The sequence below is a fragment of the Mchenga conophoros genome, linkage group LG7 (genome assembly GCF_057382185.1).
Source record: "Mchenga conophoros isolate Kocher_MC1m ecotype Shallow Benthic linkage group LG7, M_conophoros_male_GT1.1, whole genome shotgun sequence".
NCBI classification, from domain to species: domain Eukaryota; kingdom Metazoa; phylum Chordata; class Actinopteri; order Cichliformes; family Cichlidae; genus Mchenga; species Mchenga conophoros.
The window spans coordinates 9898701-9921572 of record NC_140532.1 but is presented as its reverse complement, the minus strand read 5'-3'; the positions used below and the strand labels follow the sequence as shown (position 1 = coordinate 9921572).

Sequence of the window (22872 nt, the reverse complement as noted above, 5' to 3'; positions counted from 1 at the left end):
GTCAGAGAAATGAAACAATCTTTCTGGATACAAGTGCCAGTAATTGCATGTCTATCCTACTGGAGCCATTAATTTAAAAATTCCCACTAGTTGATTGAATTTTCAACATTTTTCAGCTGGCCGATCATTTCCATGTAATAAAAAACTGTTTTACTTCAGGACTTTACTTTGGAGTTTTATGCTTTTGACTAAGAGAGTCAAGTTTATAACTTCTTCACAGCTTGTTTGTTTCTAGTAAAAACAAGATCATTGCACTGTCACATAAATCATATGCTGCTCCAAAGATTTAATGACTAATAAGGGATTTTCAGTGCTCTGCTGGTTGACGCAGAGCCCTTTTGCCCTTTTAACACTATGATCCATGCAACTGATTTTAAACATTTCATTGATTTATCCACGGCCAATTTATTCCAGTGCGAGTCAGAAATGTTCATGTAGTTGATGTAAAGACTCCTTCACGCTTGAGCTGCACCCTCACACACTCCTGTGATGGGTATTGTCAATACTCCCCTGGCGGATGGCGTGGTGACCCAAGTTTTCTGAATGCAATAACTCAAAAATGAGGTGGCATAATATTTTGAAATTCAAACTATAGTTGCAGCTACTAAAAATCTTGGAAGAGTTCTAATTTCAGTGACCTCGATGTCAAGGTCAGAGGTCAAGTTTTCTCATTCATACTATAATTTCACCAACCAAAAGTTCAAATCTAAGTAACTTTGAATGTGATGTCAAGGTCAGAGGTCAAATTTTCCAAAATCTTGTGAATCGGACCTGGAACATGTACATCTACTAGGAGGTTGATGGGTAGCATGAGTTTATTATCATTAACAGAGAGACAGATGATCATTTAAAGTAAAAACAGCAGAACATCTGTGTATAGAGTACAAAATAAGCAATTCCACTGAGTAGGCAAATACATATCAATTTTAGTTTTTATGTCTAAACATGTTGATAAAATACAGGTCCTTGTAAGAAGGTTTAACAGTAAAATATTAAAAAGCCCAATTAAAATGTTTTTTTAATGCAGACTATTAACGTCCAACACAATCCTTTGAAAGCACAAAGAACTAGTGCTTGCAAAGCACAATAGGACAATGATCTGTGTCACGCATTAAGCAAACCCCTTTCTTTAAGTAAACTGAGGAGTATTCACTCATATCCCATGATGGCTTGCTGTTTCAGCTGGTGTTAATAGGTGTGGTGTGTTCTTGCTTGCTGGATTTTTATTTGTCTCTCACATCCCTCTTTCTTTTAGAGTGAAGATTCTTAGTAACAGAACAACAAAGACAGTCTGTCTAGGAAACCGGTGTCATTCACTTTGTATACAAATCTGTACAAAGGATCCTGATAAGGCTGTCCAACTCATCCCTAATAAATGGGATGATTATAGGATTGACACCATTGTCTCTTCTTTTTCTTCCTTCTTTCCTCTTTCTCTTCCTTTGAACTAGCCACCTACAGAAAATAAAGGAGAAACTATTAACTTGTTATACATGTTAAACCATATTTGACCTTTTTAATAAGAGCAAATCATACCAAGCCTCTCCACTAGTTCTGGATGATTTTTTTTAAGGGCATCAAAGAAGGCTGCTTTGACCCTCCACCCTCCTGAACGCAGTGTTCTTTGAAAGAGCTCCCTCATTTTATCTTGACTTGTCGGTGTAGCTCGAATATTTGAATAGGCTTCAGGATGGACCAGGTCTCCAAGCTCTTCTGCTATCGCCAGCACTTCAGAAACTTCTTTGATTAACGTTGCCCTGTTTTTATCAACAAAGTCTGCTGCTTATAAATGAAGAAAAAAGAAAGCATGTATTTAAAAATCATGAAATAAAAATTGTGAATTTGACTGTGAAATAATATATAATACACACCTTTTTCATTTTCAGTCAGATTTCTAGCAGAACTGCTCACATTATTCTGCTGCCAAAAGAAAAGAAAATTTATGTAGTCTCTTTTTTTTAACCATATCAGCACACAAACATCTGATTTGACTGTGAATCCTTTTGATTGTTTAGGATGATTTTTTTTATGTTTTATCTTTTTAATTTGACACAGCTTTTGGTTTGCCTACTTTGTTTCTGAGGGAGGTAAAAATTGGAAACATCCATCCTCTTTAGCACAAAATTTATTACATGTATTTATACATAACAATATTTACGTACAAATGTTTAAGTTGGTTTTGTTGTTCTCAAGTATCTTCTGATCAAAATGAGACTTGATTAAATGAAGTCACCCTGAGAACTGAGAGGCAAAGGACAAAGTCCAAATAAAAAATACCTGCAATGGGATGTCCACAGTATCATTTGATGCTGGCGGTCCTGAAAAAGAAAAATATATATGTCTGATGTTTCTTGTTAATAAGAAAGAAATGTGTATGAGAATAAACTAGGGCTGTCAGCGTTAACGCGTTAAAAAGGGATTTATCCGCATTAACGCATTAACCCTAACCCTAATCTGCGTTAAACCCTAGAATAAACATAAGTGACAAACCTGGCATCTCAGCAGTGAAACCAGATGGACGTGACATGTTGGAATCTTGATGACCAAGTTGCATATTCTAGACCAGAGAGATAAACAGAACGCAGAGAAGTCTGATAAAAGTCTTCACCATTAATTGCTATTATCAAGTTTTACTCTTGAACTAAAGCTTTACACTAATATCTATTTTTACAGTACATTGTGATTGTGAATCCTTCCTACTTGTGTCCAAGTGACATGTGGCATAATGTGAAAATCAACTAATAAGATCATTCATTCTGTCTAATGATGCAAAGTGTAATTAAAATGATCAAGAAACACTTGAGAAAGACTTGATAACATTTCTTTTCACTTTGTGAGAGGTAGATTTGTGAGTGCATATTAAATACCTGCATTTCAGTTCTTCCATCAACTTTATCATTTGACTCTGACTGTCCTGAAAAAAAAGAGAAATATCTGTATGATGTTCATTGTTAATAAGAAAGGAATAAGTCTGAGAATAAAGTGACAAACCGTACTGAAGAATCTACCTGGCATCTCATGATTAACACCGAGTGGACCACATGTGTCAGGATATTGATTACCATGTTGTGAATCCTAGGAAAGTAAACAGTACCAAAAGAAGTCTGATAAAAGTGCTCCATCTAAAATTGAAATTGTTGACTACTTTATTAGTTCATTTCTGAAATTATAAGTTGAGTTGCACCAATTTTTTCATGACTTGTCCGACTGCCTGGTGAATCCCCGCCCTGTGCTTTGAGAACACATCCTTAGTGATTTCATCACACTCTGAAACAAAACCATGGTCCATGTTTAAAAGGCATAATGTACGAAAAGTAGAGAGTTCATTAATTGTTAGTGGTTTCGTGCACATATAAAAATGGTCTGTTTAATACAGAGTGTTTAATACAGGTAGTGAACACATACCTCCAAAGTCTGGCCTCTGGGATGGATCTCCATCCCAGCACCTCTTCATGAGGCCAACCAGCTCTCTCAGCCCTTCTGCCTTTGTCTGGTCTATTTCTTTACAGGGAGGTCTGTCCCCCTTTGGGATCTTCAGTGCCAAAAGAGCTAGAGTAGCATCTGTGTGAAATACAATAAAGACTTTCATTAAAAAACATGAGCACAAACGAGAGAATGTTTTTATGGAAGTGCCTCACATTGTATTGATAATAGTTATATTAAATGTAAAACATAAAATATAAATGAAAATTTTTTTTTTTTTTTTTTAAAGAAGGGCAAATATTTGACCAATAAACTGGAAACTTATAAGGAAAAACAAACATACAAACAAAGACAAATATATGGAAAATGATAAGTAACTGAAATCCATTCATTGTACCTGGAAAAGGCTTTTTCCCGCAAATAATAGACCACAGAAGAATACCATAGCTTTACAAGATAAAGAAAGAGAAGGAATTAACACAATGTGTTTAAGGTAAAATCTATAATCATACATAAATCCCCACAACTATTCTTTTAATGTTTACCTGTATATGTCGAATTTACGAACAGGCTTATATGATGGATCAAAAGACTCTGGAGGCATGTACTGACATGTGCCTCCTTTCACTGTGGACATTTCTTCAGAGCTCATCAGAGCACTGGTGGAAACCCTGGACAGACCAAAATCTGCCAGCTGCAAAATAATCAAGGAAAAAAATAAAATAACACAATTACATCAGTATAAACTAATGAGTTGAGTGGATAGCACTTTACCTTGGCATGAAGGTCATCATCCAGCAGTACATTGCTTGGCTTTAGGTCATGGTGCAAAATGTTCTTCTCATGGAGGAAGTTCATTCCTTGAGCGATTTCGTAGGCCAAGCGGAAGGCCAGAGGCCATGGTGGTGGACCTGACAAAGTCTCCAGCAGGGTCTGAACAGATCCTCTATCCATGAGCTCCATAACAATTCCCAACTGAATGTTCTGCCCTCCATTTGGTGGACATCCCCTATATATTCCATAAAGCCTCAGCACAGAACTGTGTAAGGAGACTTTGGCCATATGATTTGCCTCCTCACACAGTTCTATGTCCCTAGTGCTGGAAGGAAAATGCAAAAGGCTTTAGGAAAGGACTAGTTCATGTACTTGGAAGTATAAAAATTAAGAAATAGTTCTGTTCTAATTTTACCCAGCAGCATGTTGAAGTAGCTTAATGGCCACGTCACACCTCCACTTCTTGTGTCTAGCCTTGAAGACTTGACCAAATCCACCAGAGTCAATTAACTGCCAGTTCTCCAAGCTTTCGTTTCCAACTGATTCAATGTCAGGTCTCTGCAGTTCCATCACCTGCTGAACTCAGGTACAAAACCTTAAAACATAATAAAATGACACAGAGAAACTTTTATGAGTATTTTTACAACACCTTAGAAGTCTTTGTTGTTGCACTAACATGAAAGCAGCTGGAAGCAAGACACTGACACACATTTTCCACTTTCTAATAATACTGGTGCACTTCTCACAACATTTTTGAAATTGTGTATTCTGAATTTGCAGAAGCTAGAAAGAAAAAAAACTAGACTACACTGTTAGACTTTTCATCTCCACTTTAAGGCAACATACTGGCGTCACTGTTGCCAGCGTCATACCATGACGCCGTGTTACGGTAGCTTACTGTTCTGCAGGATGATACCGTTTTTTGCTGTTGTGGTATAATACTCTTGGACAAATTATGGTAACGCACTGTAGCCTTTTTTACGGTATCTCACTGGCGACAGTGATGCCAGTGAGATACCGTTATGTCGTAAATTATGTCAACAAAGTAACATCATACTGTGATAAGAAATTGGTATTTCTTATCACAGAAATTGGTATTGGTGTATTGGTATAAACGGTACAGTGACATACTGTTTATTCCCGGTATGTCACTGTAAGCACGCTGCAAGGTAATAAACTGCAATATATTTACCAGTAACTTACCGTTATCACGCATCATCACATCAGTACCAAAAATATACATCTAGAGGATACCGTGTTCCTACAGGCAGTCATTTACTGTTTAACAGGTCGTAATTTACCGTAATTTCAGGAAACAGTAACATATTGTAAGAGACTGTTTAAAAAAAATAAAAAATGCATATATATATATATATATATATATATATATATATATATATATATATATATATATATATATATATATATACATAGATATAGATATATAGATATAGGAAGCTGGCATTTCCCCCTCAACTGGCTGCCAATTAATATATTTGTGTCATACACACACACACACACACACACACACACACAGACAAAATATAATTCATGTGCTTTACATCACTTTTTATTTCAGGTCTGATTTTCCTCTGCAGAAATACACATTTCCAAAATCAAAAACTGAAAAGAACTGAAAACATATTTTGATTGAGGAAGCACTTGTTTTTACTAAACCATCTAACCCATGTATTTTCTCAGATGGTTGTACAAACAATAACGATATTATGTCATATCCGTATCATAACAGACGACATATGCTCAAGTGATGAGTTTTCTTAGTTATATTTTGTAGGGTCTTAAACCTACACTGTGAAGTGCCTTGGCAATCATTTTGTTGCCACCATACAAATAAACTAAATTGAAATGAATAGAACATCAAGCCCCACACTTCTGCCTCTATATACACTTTGTCCAAAATACTGGCTCACACCACCAAATCAATGTACAAAGCAGGGTCCACAAGGACATGGATGAGCATGTGTGATGTGAGGGAACTTGACTGACCTGCACTGAACCCTGACCTTGCTTTGTGGACTGAGGTCATTGATTTGTAGGGTGAGCCAATACGTGTGACAATAAAAGTGTAAGTAGCTGAAATAAATTTTAACAAATGGGTAAAAGAAGGAAAAAAAAAATCAAAACTGTTGCAAGATGACGAAAGAGCTTGTCTTCATTGTTGTTCGCCTCGTGTAGATTTCCAGAAAGCATGGGCCATGGATCGTCTGTGGAGACACAGGTAGCAACACATTGTTCACTTAAATTATACAAGAAATTAACTATAAATGGCAACAACAGTTACCTAATTTGAAGTTTTCCACTCAAATTCAGTAAGCCGCTGGAGGAAAGTTGTGACTGTTGAATGTTGAAGTTCTGGTAAGTGAAGGTGAGGTGTCTATGACGTGTTCAGCAGTCTGATGGCCTAGTCCGTTTTACCATATTATAATTGTACATAATTGGGAATTATTCTGCACATTAAACACACCTAACAAAGAGTCAGCCCAATTAAATTACCGGAGTTCCATCAACTGTATGGTTATTTTGGAGTTTATAGTTTGTGCTGCTGTTAAACTTTACAATATTGACTTCAGTATTTCTGCTGTTAGTGTAGCTAGACTACCATGTTGATCAGTAATATGTAATGTGAAATTTGATATTGTTACTTTGCTGGATTCACCGAGACGCATGTCCAACAACCTTGGTTTATAAAGGAAATTACATAAATGTGAGCTAAATAAACAGAGACTGGATACCTGTGTCCACGAAAAGCTCCTGTGCCAAACAGAAATTGTAATATGGTCTAATCAGCTCTATTTCATAAATGACTTCTTACCAAGCATAATCAGCCTTGGAGTGCCTGGCAGGTTGCTCTCTGCTACAAGGGACATACTGGTAGATGTTTCCTGCCAGATAAAGGACCAAGACATTTTATGTAACGGAAAAAAAACAGGACAGCAAGCAACAGCATTAAACCTAGAGCTGTATGAAAAAAGCTTACATCTGCTAAGACAAAGAGGGAGTCTTCATTTTCCTTTTAATACTTCATCATGACAAGTATGGCTGCTGTGCCAACCTTGTTGTTGGTCAAAACTTCCTCACTTTCTATCTGCTGGATGAGTGTCCTTATACCAAGGTTCAATCTGAGCTTCTGGGTGGAGAAATAGTTAACAATCCTTCTGCCTTTGGTTATGAGGGCCTGACTTAAGCGCTCACTGATATCAATACCTGTGAGTTTGTGAAAGTGGTTCGAAAGACCTTTCTGAGTAAACAAGAATGGCCACTGCTCCTGGATTTCAGCTACTGAAAGTGAGGGACAACTGTTGATAAGCTGCCGCTGAGAAATATATGTGAGGCACATGAAGTCATCCACATCAGGTCTCTCCAAAGCTCCAGGTACTTGTGAATTAAAAATTGTTAACACGATGTCTTTCTTTTCCTCTAAAAAGCTGACGTTTCCCCCTCAGGAAGTTCAACTGGCTGCCAATGAATACAGCCATAGCTATCCACAAGGCATCTAACTTTTTAATGTGAGGTTGCATTACTGTTGGGACTGCAGTCTTCCTCATTCCTGGTTCTCTTTGTTTGACGAAGTCTATGTGTTGTATTATCTCGATTAACATGTTCAACTCTAGATTTGATGCTTCTTAGTAGTGAATAATGTCCACAATGATCTTAGCAACCTTTCACAAGATGCACGTTTAAGGTCTGTTGCCATCTGAAAAAAGAGAGATCATTGGAAAAGCTACTTTATATGGCTATTTCAACAAATATGTCCTCACTAAAAGATGAACCCTGCAGAATACCGACATCCAGGAACTTGACAGCTGAGGTAACCAGTGAACTTACAGAAGTTCTCCTCAGTGGTCTCCCTTCTTGTTCTGTGATTCCTAGGCATATGTGAATGAAAGGCAGAAAATGTTCTGAAAGTGGCAGGACAGTTCTCAGCTACACAAGAAAACCTATAGTTACCTACATGTTTGTGGCTTTTAACATGCAAACTGAACAATATAAATTTGTGTGCACACAAAATTTACAAATACACATAGTTGTAAAAAGTTCAAAGACCAATTATCTTGACGCTTAAACTGGTTTAGCCTGACTAAGTCAGCACCCCGCACCGTACAGGTAGTACAAGCACACCTGAAAACACCGACCAGCTATCAGCTTTAAGCATTCGGGCGCAACCTCTGTAGTTTTTATCAAGTCTCATAAATCCATCGACAACTATTAACTAACTAGTCTTTTGAGTCTTCACAGTCATAACTATTGACATTTTGTTTTAGCACTTGAATGAAAATATCCTGGCAGGGTAGCTTAAAAGTCAAAACAAACAGTAATAAGAACGCATTTCTGACTTCTCTCGAATAAGTGAAAAAAACACTTACCTTCAGACTGATTAGCTGGTGTCAATCCAACTTTAATGTGTCCCATGTCAGTCAGTTTTAGGGAAAAAGTGTTAAGTTTAGATGTTTCATTTACTTTTGCGATACTCCAGCATGGACGAGAAATTTGGAGTCTAGCAGAGTTGTCACAAATAGCATACTATCTTCAGTTATAATTCCAATCAACGGTGCATTTAACCTGACTGAACTCCATCCAATTACCTCTGACTACTTCTAATGCGTCACATTGTACGTCAGGTGAAGGTGTGGTGTTGGCTATCACTCTCCCATTGAGATGTGTAACAAGTGCTACACACACCTGTCGCATAAAAACGCTTTAAAAACGTAACAATCGCTTTAAAAACACAACCCAACGCGCTAAACATGAACAAACATAAACACCCGTGTTACATTATCATGTATATCCAGGACATCTCTTTTGAACCAAGTGGTGCTACAAAGGAATTATTTCTTTAGGAGAGTGCATTTAATAGCAATCTGGCCTGCCATAAAATGCACCGCTAAAAATACAGTTTCTGCTTGTCCCAGAATTTATCAATTTTGAGAGTGAAGTTGTAGGACTGATGCTGGTTAGTGGTCTAGGTTTCATGGATGTGACACCTGAACTTGTGTAAAATGACCACCAGAGCATATTCAGAGACTTTTGGTTAGTTCACTAGAGGTGTCTTAAAAAGTACCACCTTATACAAAACAAACGAAGTTCCAATATGAGAAAGAATAAGAAGAGAAAAAAGCAACACCCTGATACATGAAGTCATTTTTAAACATTACTCTAAATGTAACAATTAGTCTTTGTTTCTAGCCATACAAAAAATAAGTATACTTTAAGTTCATATCATGAAGTATACTTCAAGTATATTTCCCAAGTATACGTTACCTAGTACGTATACTACTAATGCTTCTTGGGACTATATTGGCCCCCGTTTTAGTACATAAAAGTATACTTGAAATTAACTTTTAGATGTACTTTTTGTTCACCATAAATGTACTATAATGTCCTTTCCAGTCTATAAGAGTATACTTAAAATATACTCTATTCTAGCACAATACTTACGTTACAAGTATACTATTAATTTACTTTTTAGTTTATATTTGAGATACTTCTGATTGAAACAGTAACTAAAAGGCAGTTGAAACTTATTTTTTTCACATGTAATAAAGCCCTTCATTCCTCAAACAGTCAGATAACAGCTCCAACTATCAGAAGGCTTCCTCTGCAGAGAACTACACTCATAGCTCAAGTACCGGAACTATATTGTAAACAGGTAAGAAAATGATTGGAGAGTTGAGGTTTATTCGCTATTGACACTTTTCACTCACGGTTTGAACAATTTCATTTTTTACCCCACTTACTCTGTTCAAAAGGTAAAAGACATTACACAACAATCTTTGACAGATTCTTGTTTTAAAACATCAATCATTTGTTTCATAGTTTTAATTTCACAGTTAAAGCACTGCAATGCATGCTGGGTATTTATTTGTACTTCAGGTATACTTCAGGTAAACTACATACTACATAGTATACTACTAGCACTACTATACTACAAGTATAGAATAAGTGTACTTATACTTTTCTGTATACTTCTAACTGTACTTAAAGTATGCTTAAATGTAATTTGGTCTAAAAAAATCAAGAAAATACATACAAAGTAAACGAAAGGTATATTTGCTTGTTTTCTAGTTTTTAAAATATACTTATAATATACTTGAATACTCTTTTTTGTAACAGTGAGACTGGTTGTTTGATGCAAGTGGAATGTAATAACATTTCACATTGTTTGAATAAACAAATACATTTATTATAATATGAGGTTCAATTCAAGAAATTCCATTTTAGTGTAGCTGCAACTTACTCCTTAAGTTAAAAATAATGCTGTATATTGTAGTTTATATACTCTCACAATGAATTGCATTTTATACACTCTGAATGAGGTTTTAAGTAATGACTCTTAGATCTACAGTAGAAAAGAACAGAAATCCAGATGGTGTAATAGTATAATTTCAGTAACATCACCAATTGTTACATTTGCTGTATTTTACAGCTGTTTCCATGAGTACAGTGAGTACCATAAAAATAATGTAATCTCATTGAATTTTCTCACAATGACATGCAAATTACAGTACTAAACTGCTAACATCCTTTAGAGTTTTTACTGTTGATTTTGCAGTACTACGCTATGGAAATTACTGCAAAGGCTAACAGTGTACACTCAGTTCTTCCAAACCTTTCATTCATTTGTCAAAATGACTTTTTTTCGTAAATACTCCAAAAAAGACAAAATTAATTGTGTTAATTGTGTAAACCAAATTGATAACAATGTTTAAATGTTTTATCAAGATACGAGAGGTATCTAGAAGTATAATCCTCATCTCTTCAAGTTTTCTGCATCTTGTCACTTACTTTAAATGTCTACTGTAGCATTTAAAGCACACCGTAAATGTAAAAGAAAATAACAATTACACAGAAAAGCACAAAACTAAAGTATGTAAATAGACTGTGAGTACAAAAAAAGATGTACTCTACAGACTATAACGGTGATAATCACTAGGCACTAGGAAGAAGAAGCGGGAGGGGGGGGGGGGGCTGCTTCTACCCTCGGCAATCTTCTGTGTGTTCCTCTTCCTACTTCTCTGACAGACCGCTGTCCCTTCCACAAATTGTTTTAATTCCCTTCCGCTTTATCTTTTACAGTACCCATTTACATCGTTGATAATTAGTGTGTCTATTCCGCAAATGACGACAGTGAAATCATGTTAGCAAAAAGACCACAAAAACAAACGCAACTAAAACTTGTTCCAACTTCTAAACTGTAGGCAGTCGTTTTCCAAAACGTACGTTTGAAAAAAAAAATGCTTGGAATGAAATGACACCAATATTAATGAGCAATGAGAAATGCTCTTCCTGTTGTGAACAAGTTAAAAAAAATGTTCTGAAAAACTTTTCATTGCAAACTGGAGCTATCGTTTGATTTGGAGTTAAAGCATCTGTGAGGAAAGAGGATGAAAAGTAAAACGCTGGCTGCTACTCACCTCAAGCTGTTCCACACGCAGATCTTAGAAAAGCCAAAGCCCTGGTAAAAACAAAAAAAACAAACTTTCATTTTCATATCCTGGCACGCCCCGAACTGTAGTGAAGGGGCGGGGCTTACACGAAACATAATGAGCGAGCATTGACAGTATTACTGGTATGAACAGTTGCTTATAACTTTTTTGAGAGACAATATTTTGCTGAAAAAATGCTTTCTTTCGCCAAAAACAAAACAAAAACGCATGCACGTCTTTACACGTAAAGAAATCATGACCTTTAAGGCTTCAAACCACCGAAATAAAAAGTGTTTAAGTATTAAGTATTAGATTAAAGTTTCCATCATTACAAACTTTCCTTTTTTGGCATTGAATACAAACGGGAACTGCTTAAGCTTTCAGTTCCTATTTTAAGTGTTGCATACCTCAGTTTCCTGCAAAGAAGTAGTCCAAAGATACCCTCTTTTTTCCCAGTGTGAAAATGCAGAGTATCAGAGATTCCAAATATGGCAAGAATCGATCAGTCCTCTGACCGAGTATTTGAGGTGCGTTTATGGTGCTTTCTATACGATATGAAGAAGTAAGTAAAGTTTAGTGAGATACAATACTGTGCAAAAGCCTTTATATTTCTTTATATTTTGCTTCCAAGGAGCCAGACTTGAAGAGCTTTCAGACTTCTTAGGACATTAGGTCTTCTCCCTGACCATTTACAAGGACTTTTTCTACAATTCATTCAAGAATAACAAATACATGTTGCTATTGTGCAACATTTTTACACAAGTTAAAATGTTGTGTAAAAATCCAGGTCATTTTAGTAAGTTTAAATAAGTAAATGGTATTAAGTATCTACTATTATAATAAAGTTAACTATTCGTAAAGATTTGGGATTACTATTGTTAAAAAAAAAAAGTTCTTAGTTCAAAAATTTAATCATGATGTTATTTATATAAATTAACAGTTAATTAATTAGCAATTAAAAATAGATGCATCCATCTGCAAAACACCCAGTAAAACAAGCAACTCACAATGGAGACATAATCAGAATCATAATATCTGAAGCTGTGCTGAAGCTAAATCTTGAGCTCATCAGTTGAATGATTACATGATTTATGACCTTCTTCTAATAAGCTCTCTCTGCCTCTCTTTTTCATCTTCTCTGCAGACAAAGCCAAAGCCAGATGAAGATGTTTTATTCATGGCTATTATTAATGTCAAACACAGTCCTGTAAAGGTGCAAAACAAACCATTGTTCTGCATCTGGAGCAATGGTGCTTGTGAACATGACACTACGGCTCTATGTCTGGTTTGCATATTCAGTCGTGTACACTCCCCCGTTTTTTTAAGAGAGCTGAGGAGTATTCACTCGCATCCCATGCTGCCTTGCTGTTTCAGCCGGCGTCGATAGGCGCGGTCTGTTCCTGCTCTCTGCATTTCCATCCCTCACTCCCCTCCCTCTTCCCCACCCACCTTCATTTACACTCATCTCAGTGAGGACCTCTCTCACCAGGGGCTGCTCTCTACGCTACATCTCTCCTCCTATCTGCATTTTCCTTCATTCTCTACCCTTGTAGAGACTGTCTATAACATCCTCCTTCTTTTGCATCCCTCTTTGCCCTTGTCTCATGCTGATGACATATGAGGCTGGGGATTAATGTAAAGGGCAGCCCTCTGCGCTGGATCCGAGAGCTGAGGTGAACGTCTGTTTTTCCATCACAGTGGAAGAGTGCTATAGACTGGGGAGCATCACTTATGCCAGCAGGTTACATCCCCTGGAGCAGCAACGGGACAGCCTCGGGAGAAAACAGCTGCACTGAAGCCCCACGTGCATGGCTGGATGTGCTTTGTGTTGATAGATAGTACACTGAAAAAGGTAGGAAGAGGGCAGCAACAGAGGGGAGAGTAGTATTTAGCAAGACGCAAACCTCCAAATAACGGTTTTGGGGGAGGTGGGTGTGGGATTCACGGGGAGTGTTTTAAATGTGAAAGGAGGAGTTGGGGTCTGCTCTACTCTGCTCTCAGATCAAAGAACTGGAAGAAGGAGGACCGCACAGACTGAAGAGTCAGAGCGAGAGAGAGAGAGAGAGAGACTGGAGAGACTCCAGTCTCCAGAGACCACAGAATTGCAATTGAAGAGACTGTCTGCAGCACAGGGGGGGTGGTTATAAGGACACAAAGTGAGGGAACCAATCAAAGGTCTTCAGATCTTCATTTGGACAGTGTGAGCTTACTTTGTGAGTGAAGACTCAGATTAAGAGGACATCGAAGCAGGTCCCTTTAGGAAATTGGAGGCATTCCCTTTGCGCACAAATCTATAGGAGGATCCAAATATGGCTGTCCAACTCATCCCTGAATCAGCCGTGTGTTTGCTTATGGTGAGTCTCAGAGGAGTACGGGACTGACACCACTGTCTATTCTTTATTCCTTTTGCTGTTTTCTCTTTCTTTCACTGGCATGCTTTCTCTCACCATTCTCCTCATGGCACGTGCCCATGCTGCCACTGCCATCTCATTAAAAAGGACGCTGCTTGTTTGCCCCTCCCCTTTACTACCATCTACGGTCCTTTTATCATTTGATAACTTCCTTGTGAGAGGCATAGCTCACTAAAGAAATGTGTGTATTTTCCACCCAAGTGAGAAAACTCTCGCTTTTGTCCTCCACGTGTTCCACTACTGCACTGGTCAAGTGTGGGAGAAATGGCTCACACACTGCAGATGTGAGGGTGTGGTGTTGATCGTGGTGCCTCTGGATGTTGGAGACAGTTTAATTTAGTATATATATGTGTCCTATGATTAAGCCCGCGAGCAACGACCTAAGGTTTATGCCTTCAGTGCAAGCAGATAAGTTGCTAAACTGAAGTGTTTTCTGTTTTGTGCAAGGTCAGCATGTGAACACTGCCAGTATACAACACTGAATCAAATCAATTTCATATTATAGAGCGAACAGTTTTGCTGCAACCCATGGGATTTCTAGGATCTTGTTAGTGTTGAACCCAGTCTTTTATTGGCATGAAACAGACTGGCTTGGTTCACGTGGTTCAGATCTGGCCATAGAGAGTGATGCAATAGAAATACATAACATAAGCTAAAAATCCAGTAAACTCCATTTGGTCCTCTGTCCAGCCTAACTGTGAAACAATGGCGCTGCAGCTTTGCTGCATGTGTTCATCCTATGATAACCACCAATGAATGACCGTAAAATCTGTATGGAGGGTGACTTCTTATAAAAGAGTCTGTTCTGCTCATTTTCATTCTATAGTGTTGGCATTCTGCAGTCCCAGGGGGAGTCATGCATCGCTGCACTACCTGCTATCTCCACCTGTCATGGCTGTCTGTTACTATGGCAATAGGCCATGCAGTCCACTTGAAAGAGAGGTGGTCGTAAAAAAGGACGAGGGCAGGAGGAAAGTGCAAAATATGATGGACAGGCAAAGGATGGAAGGGGCAAAGCATGAGGATTTGAAAAGAAGATGAAACAAATTAGCCATGGAAAAGTCAAAGTAAGCTTTTAGCATCATCATGGCGATATACTGCAAGAAATATAATTACCCTGATGATGGTTTCCATCAAAATGGGATTTGGGGCTTTGGGGACATAACTTCAGGCATCATCAGATCTGAAGCAGAGAATTTGTGTCCTTTGACTCCACATTTTACGCTATTTTGCTGCAAGTATGCATTAGCATAGAAGGTGTTCCATTATAAGTGTTCCTGCTGTCATAAATGACAGGCACAAAAAGCTTTGCTGCCATCCCAGTTTCACAGCCTCTCTCACATTTGTCCTTGATGTCCTACATCCACAGTCTTCTCACCTTTTAGATCTACTCCCCACAAGCTTACCAAAATAAGCTCACCTTGACATGTATACCACTTGCTCTTTTGGCATTTTCTTTGAAAAATATTTATTGATGACTGTAAAGCTGATCAAACATATGGACTAACGTGTCTTAACTCTGATATTTGAAATTTTCCTATATCTCATTTCAGAGCTCAGTTCACAAAATCTGTGACATTTGCATTCATGCTGTGAACCCATCTTATTTATTAATGGGAGTTTAGCAGCTATGTGTGTGTCTGCATGCTCTTGTGTGGCGTGAGCCGAAATATTAATATTGATCATGCTTCCTGGCTCTCTGTGTATTAATATTTTAGGTGGTTAGGTGATTATCTGCTGCAGTAATTACTGGCAATGCTGTAAATTATTTCCACAGACAGCACAACAAACAAGTCACATCAGAAACAGCAAAGTCAGACAGATCCAATAGATTGACTGAATTAAATCTATAAAATGTTATGGCTAGGAGGAGAAATGTGCAGGGCTTCATCTTCTTGGTTTGTTTTATAAATATAGAACTAAACTCTGGGATATCTTTTACTAGATGCATGTATGTGCATAGACAGTGCTTGCTTCTAATGAGCATTAGTTTTAGAGTAGAATGAAAAGAATCAATGGCATGACTGATTCCAGCTAAGATATCCAGAGAAATGCTGCCAACTAGTACTGGAATAGGTCATAAACTACATTGTATGTAAAGGCATTAACAGGAATTTGTCTGTGAGCTTCATTCCTAGCCTAAATGGGAAATACTGGTTCACAAAGCTAGTTACTATTTTGAGCCCACACGTGCACATGTTCTTACGCTTCCCAGTAATGTGTGTATCCACAACTGCACGCTTGTTTTTGTACTTTAAATCAGAATTGGCACAAGCACTAGTCTTTGCCACAACACATACACTGAGCTGATTAGCTCTGCTCTGGCTCTCTCGCTCAGAGAACCCCCCACCCCCCAGCCCCTCCAAGCTCTCGGAGATGATGGAGAGGTGCCTTTTAATTAGCGTAGGAGAAAAATAAGAGCAATAATTAAAGACTAAATCCACCCTCATCGTAAGCGCCAGTCTCAAGGTTTAGGTTTTGATGCAGCTAATCCCGGATTTATCATAAATTCCATGTGATAAAGTGTCACATGGAATTTTACTTCATGAAGAAAATGAGGCTGACAAAAATGGGAGCACAGTTTGCCCCAGTGTGTTCTGCTCTGATTCATTCATTTTAATTTTAGAGCTCTCCCGGAAGAGTGGTTGTCTTTTTCCATATGCAGGGGCAGCTGATCAATATGCATGTTGCTATCTGTTACACTGGACCTCACAAAACCCAGCAGCAAGAAACCAGGGCAAACTAGTATCTTGACACACAGACAACCTAAATGGATTATCTTCCTAATGCTGGAGGGGTCTGCTCTGCATACAGTGAGGAAACAGCAGATCACTTTTTTTCAATGTCCACAGCTGCATATATGTGTTAGAGGTTTTCTGATTCTTGCAGGGGACAGTAAACATCTATAAAAGCTGCACATCTGTTTTTTAAACGGTAAATTCATGTTGATAACTTCATAATGCAGCTTTTATTTATAGTCAGGTAAGTGTCTAACTAGGGACCTGTAGCTACACAAAAAGAGAAACTCCAAAGCACAGACCTCATGTCGCCCTTCATGTTGGTGCCCATGTGTCTTCATTACTGTCCTTCATTCAATTATCCTCTCACTGAGTATGGAGGCCAGATGACCTAGTGTGATCAAGCCAGGGGATTCATTCAGCAATAATCAAATCACTGCTCGATGATGTGATGTATCAAGTGGGTGTGTGTACGTGCAGTTTAACTGCAGTGTCCATTCAATATAATTATTTATCCCTGCAAAAACCTGCAATTAAACGCGTGTACACTGTGGGTTTTTGGAAATTATTTTTCCCAGCACTGGATTACTAGGTCGCACTTTCCATTTTTGACGCAGGCGACAACAGAAGAGCAAGTGTACAAATGGAGGAGGGCTGAAGAGCATGGGGGAGGGTTAGCAGAATGACATCATACTGAGATAATTGATTACTGCCCTGCAACAAAGGCAGAGGGGCATAACATTTGGTGTGTGTATGTGTGTTTCTGTATGTGGCCAAAATGTCAACACAACTGCTTGTATCTCTGGTACACCTGGTTGGGAAATGCACAATAGTTAGCAGTTAATGAAGTACAATTCTGCAGTTTCTGTGCATTTTGTAAGAAAATAAGCTTGACATAATTTTAAAACTACCTACAATCCACACAAAGGTGCTTGTTTGTAAAAGCACACATAACTATAAACCACACAAAGACACATACTGTCATAATGCTGCGAAGACAGAAAGTAATGTCCCAATGAACAAATTTATAACCTGCACAGATTTGAAGTTCTTATTGGTGATTAGTATGAACAAGAGGCAGAGGCACAGATGGCATCCCATTACTGCTATTCTTTTTTATTGATGCCTCACTATCTTCCACTTTATATTCCTGTCTGCACGCTGTAGGCTACTCTTGCCTACTTTTCCTGCACCACTTTATTTTTGCTTATTTGTTTAGTTCTAGTTTGTCTGTAATAATATAAGAATTTGTCCTTTTACAGCCGCAGTCTGGCTGCAGAACAGTCATGCTTGAGTGATGTTAGGAACCAGTACTGCTGATGTCAGCTAACTAAATCTCTGGAGTTGCTGCAGGAAACACTGCAAGAAACAGTTTTACTCTAAGTTGGATCAAAAAGCCCTTTTCAAACCTCTTTACACCACTGGTGCTACTTTTCGCTGTATTTATACTTATTATTCTTTTGGAAGTGCAAACACTGGATTAAAGTTGGTTGTTTTAAAAGCCTATTTTGCCCGTAAATAAATGTAAGCAAATCATTTGTGCACAAAATTTGATGATCATAAAACTGCAGTTTGTTGATAAGTGTCATCACCATAAACACCACCAACATATGACAAATTACTTAATTAATTTTGGACTTAGCCAATGTTTCATTTCTTCAGAGCAAATCATCTTAAACTGGAATACAATTTGACATTTTGTAACATATTTAACTTCCAATTAAAAATAAAATAAACTTCAATAATAAAGACAGGAACAATTTCAATTCACTATTTTTTTTTCTTATAAGTAAAATGACCAGAATTAAAGTGCGTGTATCTCTTCCTCATATGCACAGAGGTACACAGTAAGCACAAGGTTTTCAGGTAGTTTGTGGCCTTAAGATTACACTTAGCCTTCAGTGCCCAACATGAAGTAGTAAAAAGTGAGCAAATCTGATGGAGTGGAAGAAAAATACCATCCAAGAGGAGAAATGTTTCTTAAAAATGTAAGTCCAACAATCACATTTTGGGTTAACCTAGGTTTATTGTCCTCTGATGAAGGTATTTATTTATTAATTTTATTATTTGTTGTCTTTAGCCAACTGCTTTACTTACATTAGCGGCTAACATGAGTTACAAGCTAACTATCCTTTTGTTGCTGGGTAAGCAGGATAATCTGTTTTGAGTGTATCTGTCAAAAACAGCTGTTAAAAAAGATAAGATTAAACTATAGAAGAGTTAAATATGCAGTAAACTAAACTGGTACTGCGTGGAGCTTTGAATTTATACTGTGCAACTAATCACAGTATTGGCTGATTAAGATCAAAAGAGCATCAGAAATGTCTTCTTCAGAGTGGATTTGGCTGTGATCTTTGTGGAATAAATTAATTTTCAGATGTGTTTCCCCCCCCCCCTTTTTTTGGGTTTGCTTATTTTTGCTTTACTTACTAGCTAAGAATTTAATTATTGTAGAATGAGAAAAGGGGGAGGGTAGAGGGAAGCAAACAAGAGAAACAGTTCAAATCTCAGAACATGCATAAATGTATAAAGGTTGGTATTTGTGTGCCAGTGGCTAAAGCGTGTAATTAAATCTTCTGAACTGTTTACAGTCTCTTTAAGGACTATTGATGAGCTGCAGAAATTAACTGACTTCGCCATAGTTTCAATTAGCATTAGTAGTGGTCTTTGTTTCTAGCCAGAGGAAGGTCTCAGGTGTGACTGTTGGAAGTGTTTGCAGTAACAGCGTGGTGTTTGCACTGCATCTTAATGTATGCTGCAGCCTCTCAGTGATGTGTGACCGCATTTCTTGAGAACCTAATGGCTGCCAGGTTATCAGCTGAGCTTAGCTGGTGCAGGTAATGTGAGTGAGGGGTTAAGGAAACTGCCATTAATGAGCACCAGCATGCACCCGGCAGATGCTCATCACAGTCTGCCAATCCTTCCCTGTGCTGTGGCTCCCTGCCTTCACCCTGATGCTTGTTAAAGCTCTCTGTCTCGTTGTCAGGCTACCTCTTCAGGTGCATATCTGTGCAGTGAAATTATCCAGGCTTTCTAATTATGGGTTACTGCAGTGCATAGAACGAATATGGGATGAAACGTGTACATTGATTTATATACTCACTCATGACATAACATGTGGTCTCTTGAATAAATATTTAAGAGCAAACAAAATGCTTAGATCCTGCATCAGTTTTAAGAGATTCCCCTTTTGGCTATTGTTGACTTGCAGGATATTGCTTTCAGTAAAGTGCATATAAGATATCCATCTGATGGCTGCCCTCCTTTAAGAGGTCAGGATCCTGTGGAAAAGATCAGGGCAGATAAATGAGAGATTTCTGTTTGTACTGGTGCATCGAGACACAATAAGCTCAGTATGGAGCGTAGGGCGTGAACCGTGAGATAAAGGTAAAGTGAGCTGGATTTGAATGTTTCATTTTTTGCTTATTTGCATGTCAGTTTCAATAAAGTGAATGCATAAATAATTTTCCAGGGCAGTGGCAGTGTCACATTCACAAGGTGCCACCTGTCATGTGAGCCAGGATGCAGGTTTAGGGGAGGGGCAGCAGGATGGCACAAGAGGCGGGGAGTAACAGAGGCACCAGGCGGTCTGATTGGCTCACCATCTGTCTCTGGGACCGAGCAGATGTCTGACTAGAAAGACCAATCTCGATTTGCTTCCAAGTTCACTTTCTCTCCCTTTGTGTGGGTGGGTGTGTGTGTGTCTGCTGCTGTGAATGTGACTGCCGTGGGTCATGGATGTGTATATTTGTGTGTGTGTGTGTGTGTGTGTGTGTGTGTGTGTGTGTGTGTGTGTGTGTGTGTGTGTGTGTGTGTGTGTGCTACAACGTGCATGCATCTGACATTTCACACTCTGGTTGACACAGGTCCCAGAGGGGCTGATTGTCTTCCATATGGAGTGAGTTAACATAGAACAGGCCCTTGTCATAATGAAGAGCTGTCCTGTTAGCAGCACTTACAAGGTAGGCATGAAGAGAAAATATGACGGGTGAGTCACTTTGTCATACATGTGCAAAGTAACTCACCTGTCACATTTTCTCATCGTGCCTACCTTGTACGTGCAAGGTTATGTTAGGTAAACTCAGGGAATATTTTTGCAGCTTCCTTTTTTCTGCTCCAAAAGAGAAGGAATCATTTGAAGAGCCCTTTGTGTAAAATGAGAGATATATCGTCTTCATCTGGGTCAAATTATACATGCCAATCCTATGGAAAGTCAGCAAAACACCCTACATTAATAAAGCAACAACCCTGAAGAAGGCAGGGTTTAGCTACTATAGAACAGTGATGGTTGTTGGGCAGGACACAGATCAGAATTGTTCTAAAAACCACACTTAGTCATGGTTTCAGTATATTTATTTATAACAAAAAGCAGTTGTCTACCAGTGAAGTCCTTCAATTATATTCAGTTGATCCAGTAATAACAGAAGGCTTGATTAGCTCCATTTTTGTACTCAGCAGCCAGGTTTATCTCATAATTCTCTTCTGTCCGTTGTTGCCGTGATACATCGGTTGCAGCAATATTGGAAACAGAGATACTGGTCCATCGTTTATAGAGATAAAGTCGCAAGGTTTGTCATCCAGGAGACTGAATTGTGTTCTGTTTGACACTGTGTTTCCACTCACTTGCAACTTTTTCTCACTGGTTTAGTTTAAACACCAAAAACCTCTCGGTTAAATTTAGGAAAAGGTGCATGGGCATTTAAAAAGTTTTAAAATGCTCCTGCACCTCATTAGCACAGCATGTTGGTCCTTGCATGTTTGTGTGTTTAAATGCGTTGCAAAGGGTTGTGCACTTTAAAAGTGTCCATACAAGCGTTCTGGTGACCATGTCAAGAACGTGTTTTGGGTAACTGTGAGACTTCTTTGGCAAAATGGCTGTATTTGCTGCCTAAAACTGGTTGTTTTTGCATACCAGGAAACAGTTAATTCACAGTTTCACTAACAAATCAACTTTTTTCTTTGTACCTCTTAAATTTCTCTCTTAATGTCAGAGTGCCTCTTATTTGAGTTTTTTTTTTTACCGTTCTTCTGGGTCCTCTCCATCTTTTAGCCATGTCTTGACCCACTTAGCCCACCTGAACCGCATCAACATTTCTAACAAAATGTGGCATGACAATGTTACTGAAAAGCAGTGACTTTAAAATAATCAACGACAGCATCTGTTTGCTTTTTAATGTAAAACGTTAACTGTTTGGTTGTGTATATGCCAAACTTCATGTTGCCCATGATGAACTCACAGTAGCTGTGGAGATGTTTGTCTCCTTGTTTAATAATATTTTCCTGCTGGCTGCTCAAATTGGCGAATGGTAGTTGCGGTCCTCCTGGCCTACTGCTTTAACTTTGCTTTAAAGAAAAGAAAAAAAAAGAAAAAAATGGGTGTATGGGCAGTGAAACCAGGAACAAATCACCAACATCCTGTTTTCAGCAAGAAATAGAAGACTTTCTGAGACTTGAGAAACTCTTTGCTTTGTGTGTACTGCAGTTTATCTATGTTTCAGTGTTCAGTTCTTAAAATATTCCATGACAGTCAGATGTAACTGAATCAGCACACCCCATCAGACTGACTTTGCTGCGTCTTTCTTTTTTGTCTCTCGCTTCCACAGACATATGACCTTGGTTGTCCTAGCAACAGTCATCTTATCCAACGCTTTTTGAAAAAAATCTTTATTTCTCTACGATTAATTTCCAGTGGAGATGTTTGTGATGTAGAATATATTCAAAACAAAACCTATGTAAACTTGAGGATCATGTTTATGTTTCATGTCAAGGCTTACCCAGTATAGCAGGGTAACAAACAGGATATCCATTTAAGGCACCATTAACAATGACTGGTCTCATTTGAGTGGGTATTTGAATAAGGTTTTGAATGTGTTTCAGACGGTTTAATTATAAGGTGGGAAGTTGAAATGCGAAATGTCATTTCTTCCCGCCGTGCATTTATTGCAATATGTTGAAATATGTTAATGTTAAAAAATATGTTATGTTAAAATGCTCAGTGCCACCAGGTATGTGTTCTTGCTTTTCTGTGAGGAGCAACTGCATGTGTAGTTCAGTTAAGAGAAGTAATGGAACAGCTATAGA

At 38.2% G+C, this 22872-nt stretch overlaps 2 protein-coding genes across 5 annotated transcripts in view; one reads left to right on the top strand and one right to left on the bottom strand.

Annotated features, from left to right (window-relative positions):
• Nucleotides 1–797: 797 nt before the first annotated feature.
• Nucleotides 798–11713, bottom strand: LOC146569582 (receptor-interacting serine/threonine-protein kinase 3-like). 4 transcript variants are annotated; one of them, XM_085281980.1, is made up of 14 exons: nt 11631–11713; nt 4613–4792; nt 4198–4522; nt 3969–4117; nt 3821–3870; nt 3406–3561; nt 3185–3267; nt 3009–3075; nt 2868–2914; nt 2491–2557; nt 2278–2318; nt 1872–1920; nt 1537–1782; nt 798–1455 (listed from the first exon to the last, which is right to left on the bottom strand). In XM_085281980.1, the coding sequence occupies exons 2-14, from the start codon at nt 4765–4767 to the stop codon at nt 1448–1450; spliced, it is 1443 nt and encodes a 480-aa protein (XP_085138106.1). In that variant the 5' UTR covers nt 4768–4792; nt 11631–11713; the 3' UTR covers nt 798–1447. The 4 variants fall into 4 exon arrangements, with proteins under 4 accessions (XP_085138106.1, XP_085138107.1, XP_085138108.1 ...); XM_085281981.1 differs by having other exon boundaries at nt 1537–1779; XM_085281982.1 differs by having other exon boundaries at nt 1872–1917.
• Nucleotides 11714–13602: 1889 nt separating this feature from the next.
• The window catches only part of frmd4a (FERM domain containing 4A), a 96480-nt gene continuing 87210 nt past the window's right edge, over nt 13603–22872 (top strand). Inside the window, exon 1 of the mRNA XM_085281975.1 lies at nt 13603–13996. Coding sequence (XP_085138101.1) covers nt 13952–13996 — 45 coding nt within the window. The 5' untranslated portion in view covers nt 13603–13951. The remainder of the gene's footprint in view (nt 13997–22872) is intronic.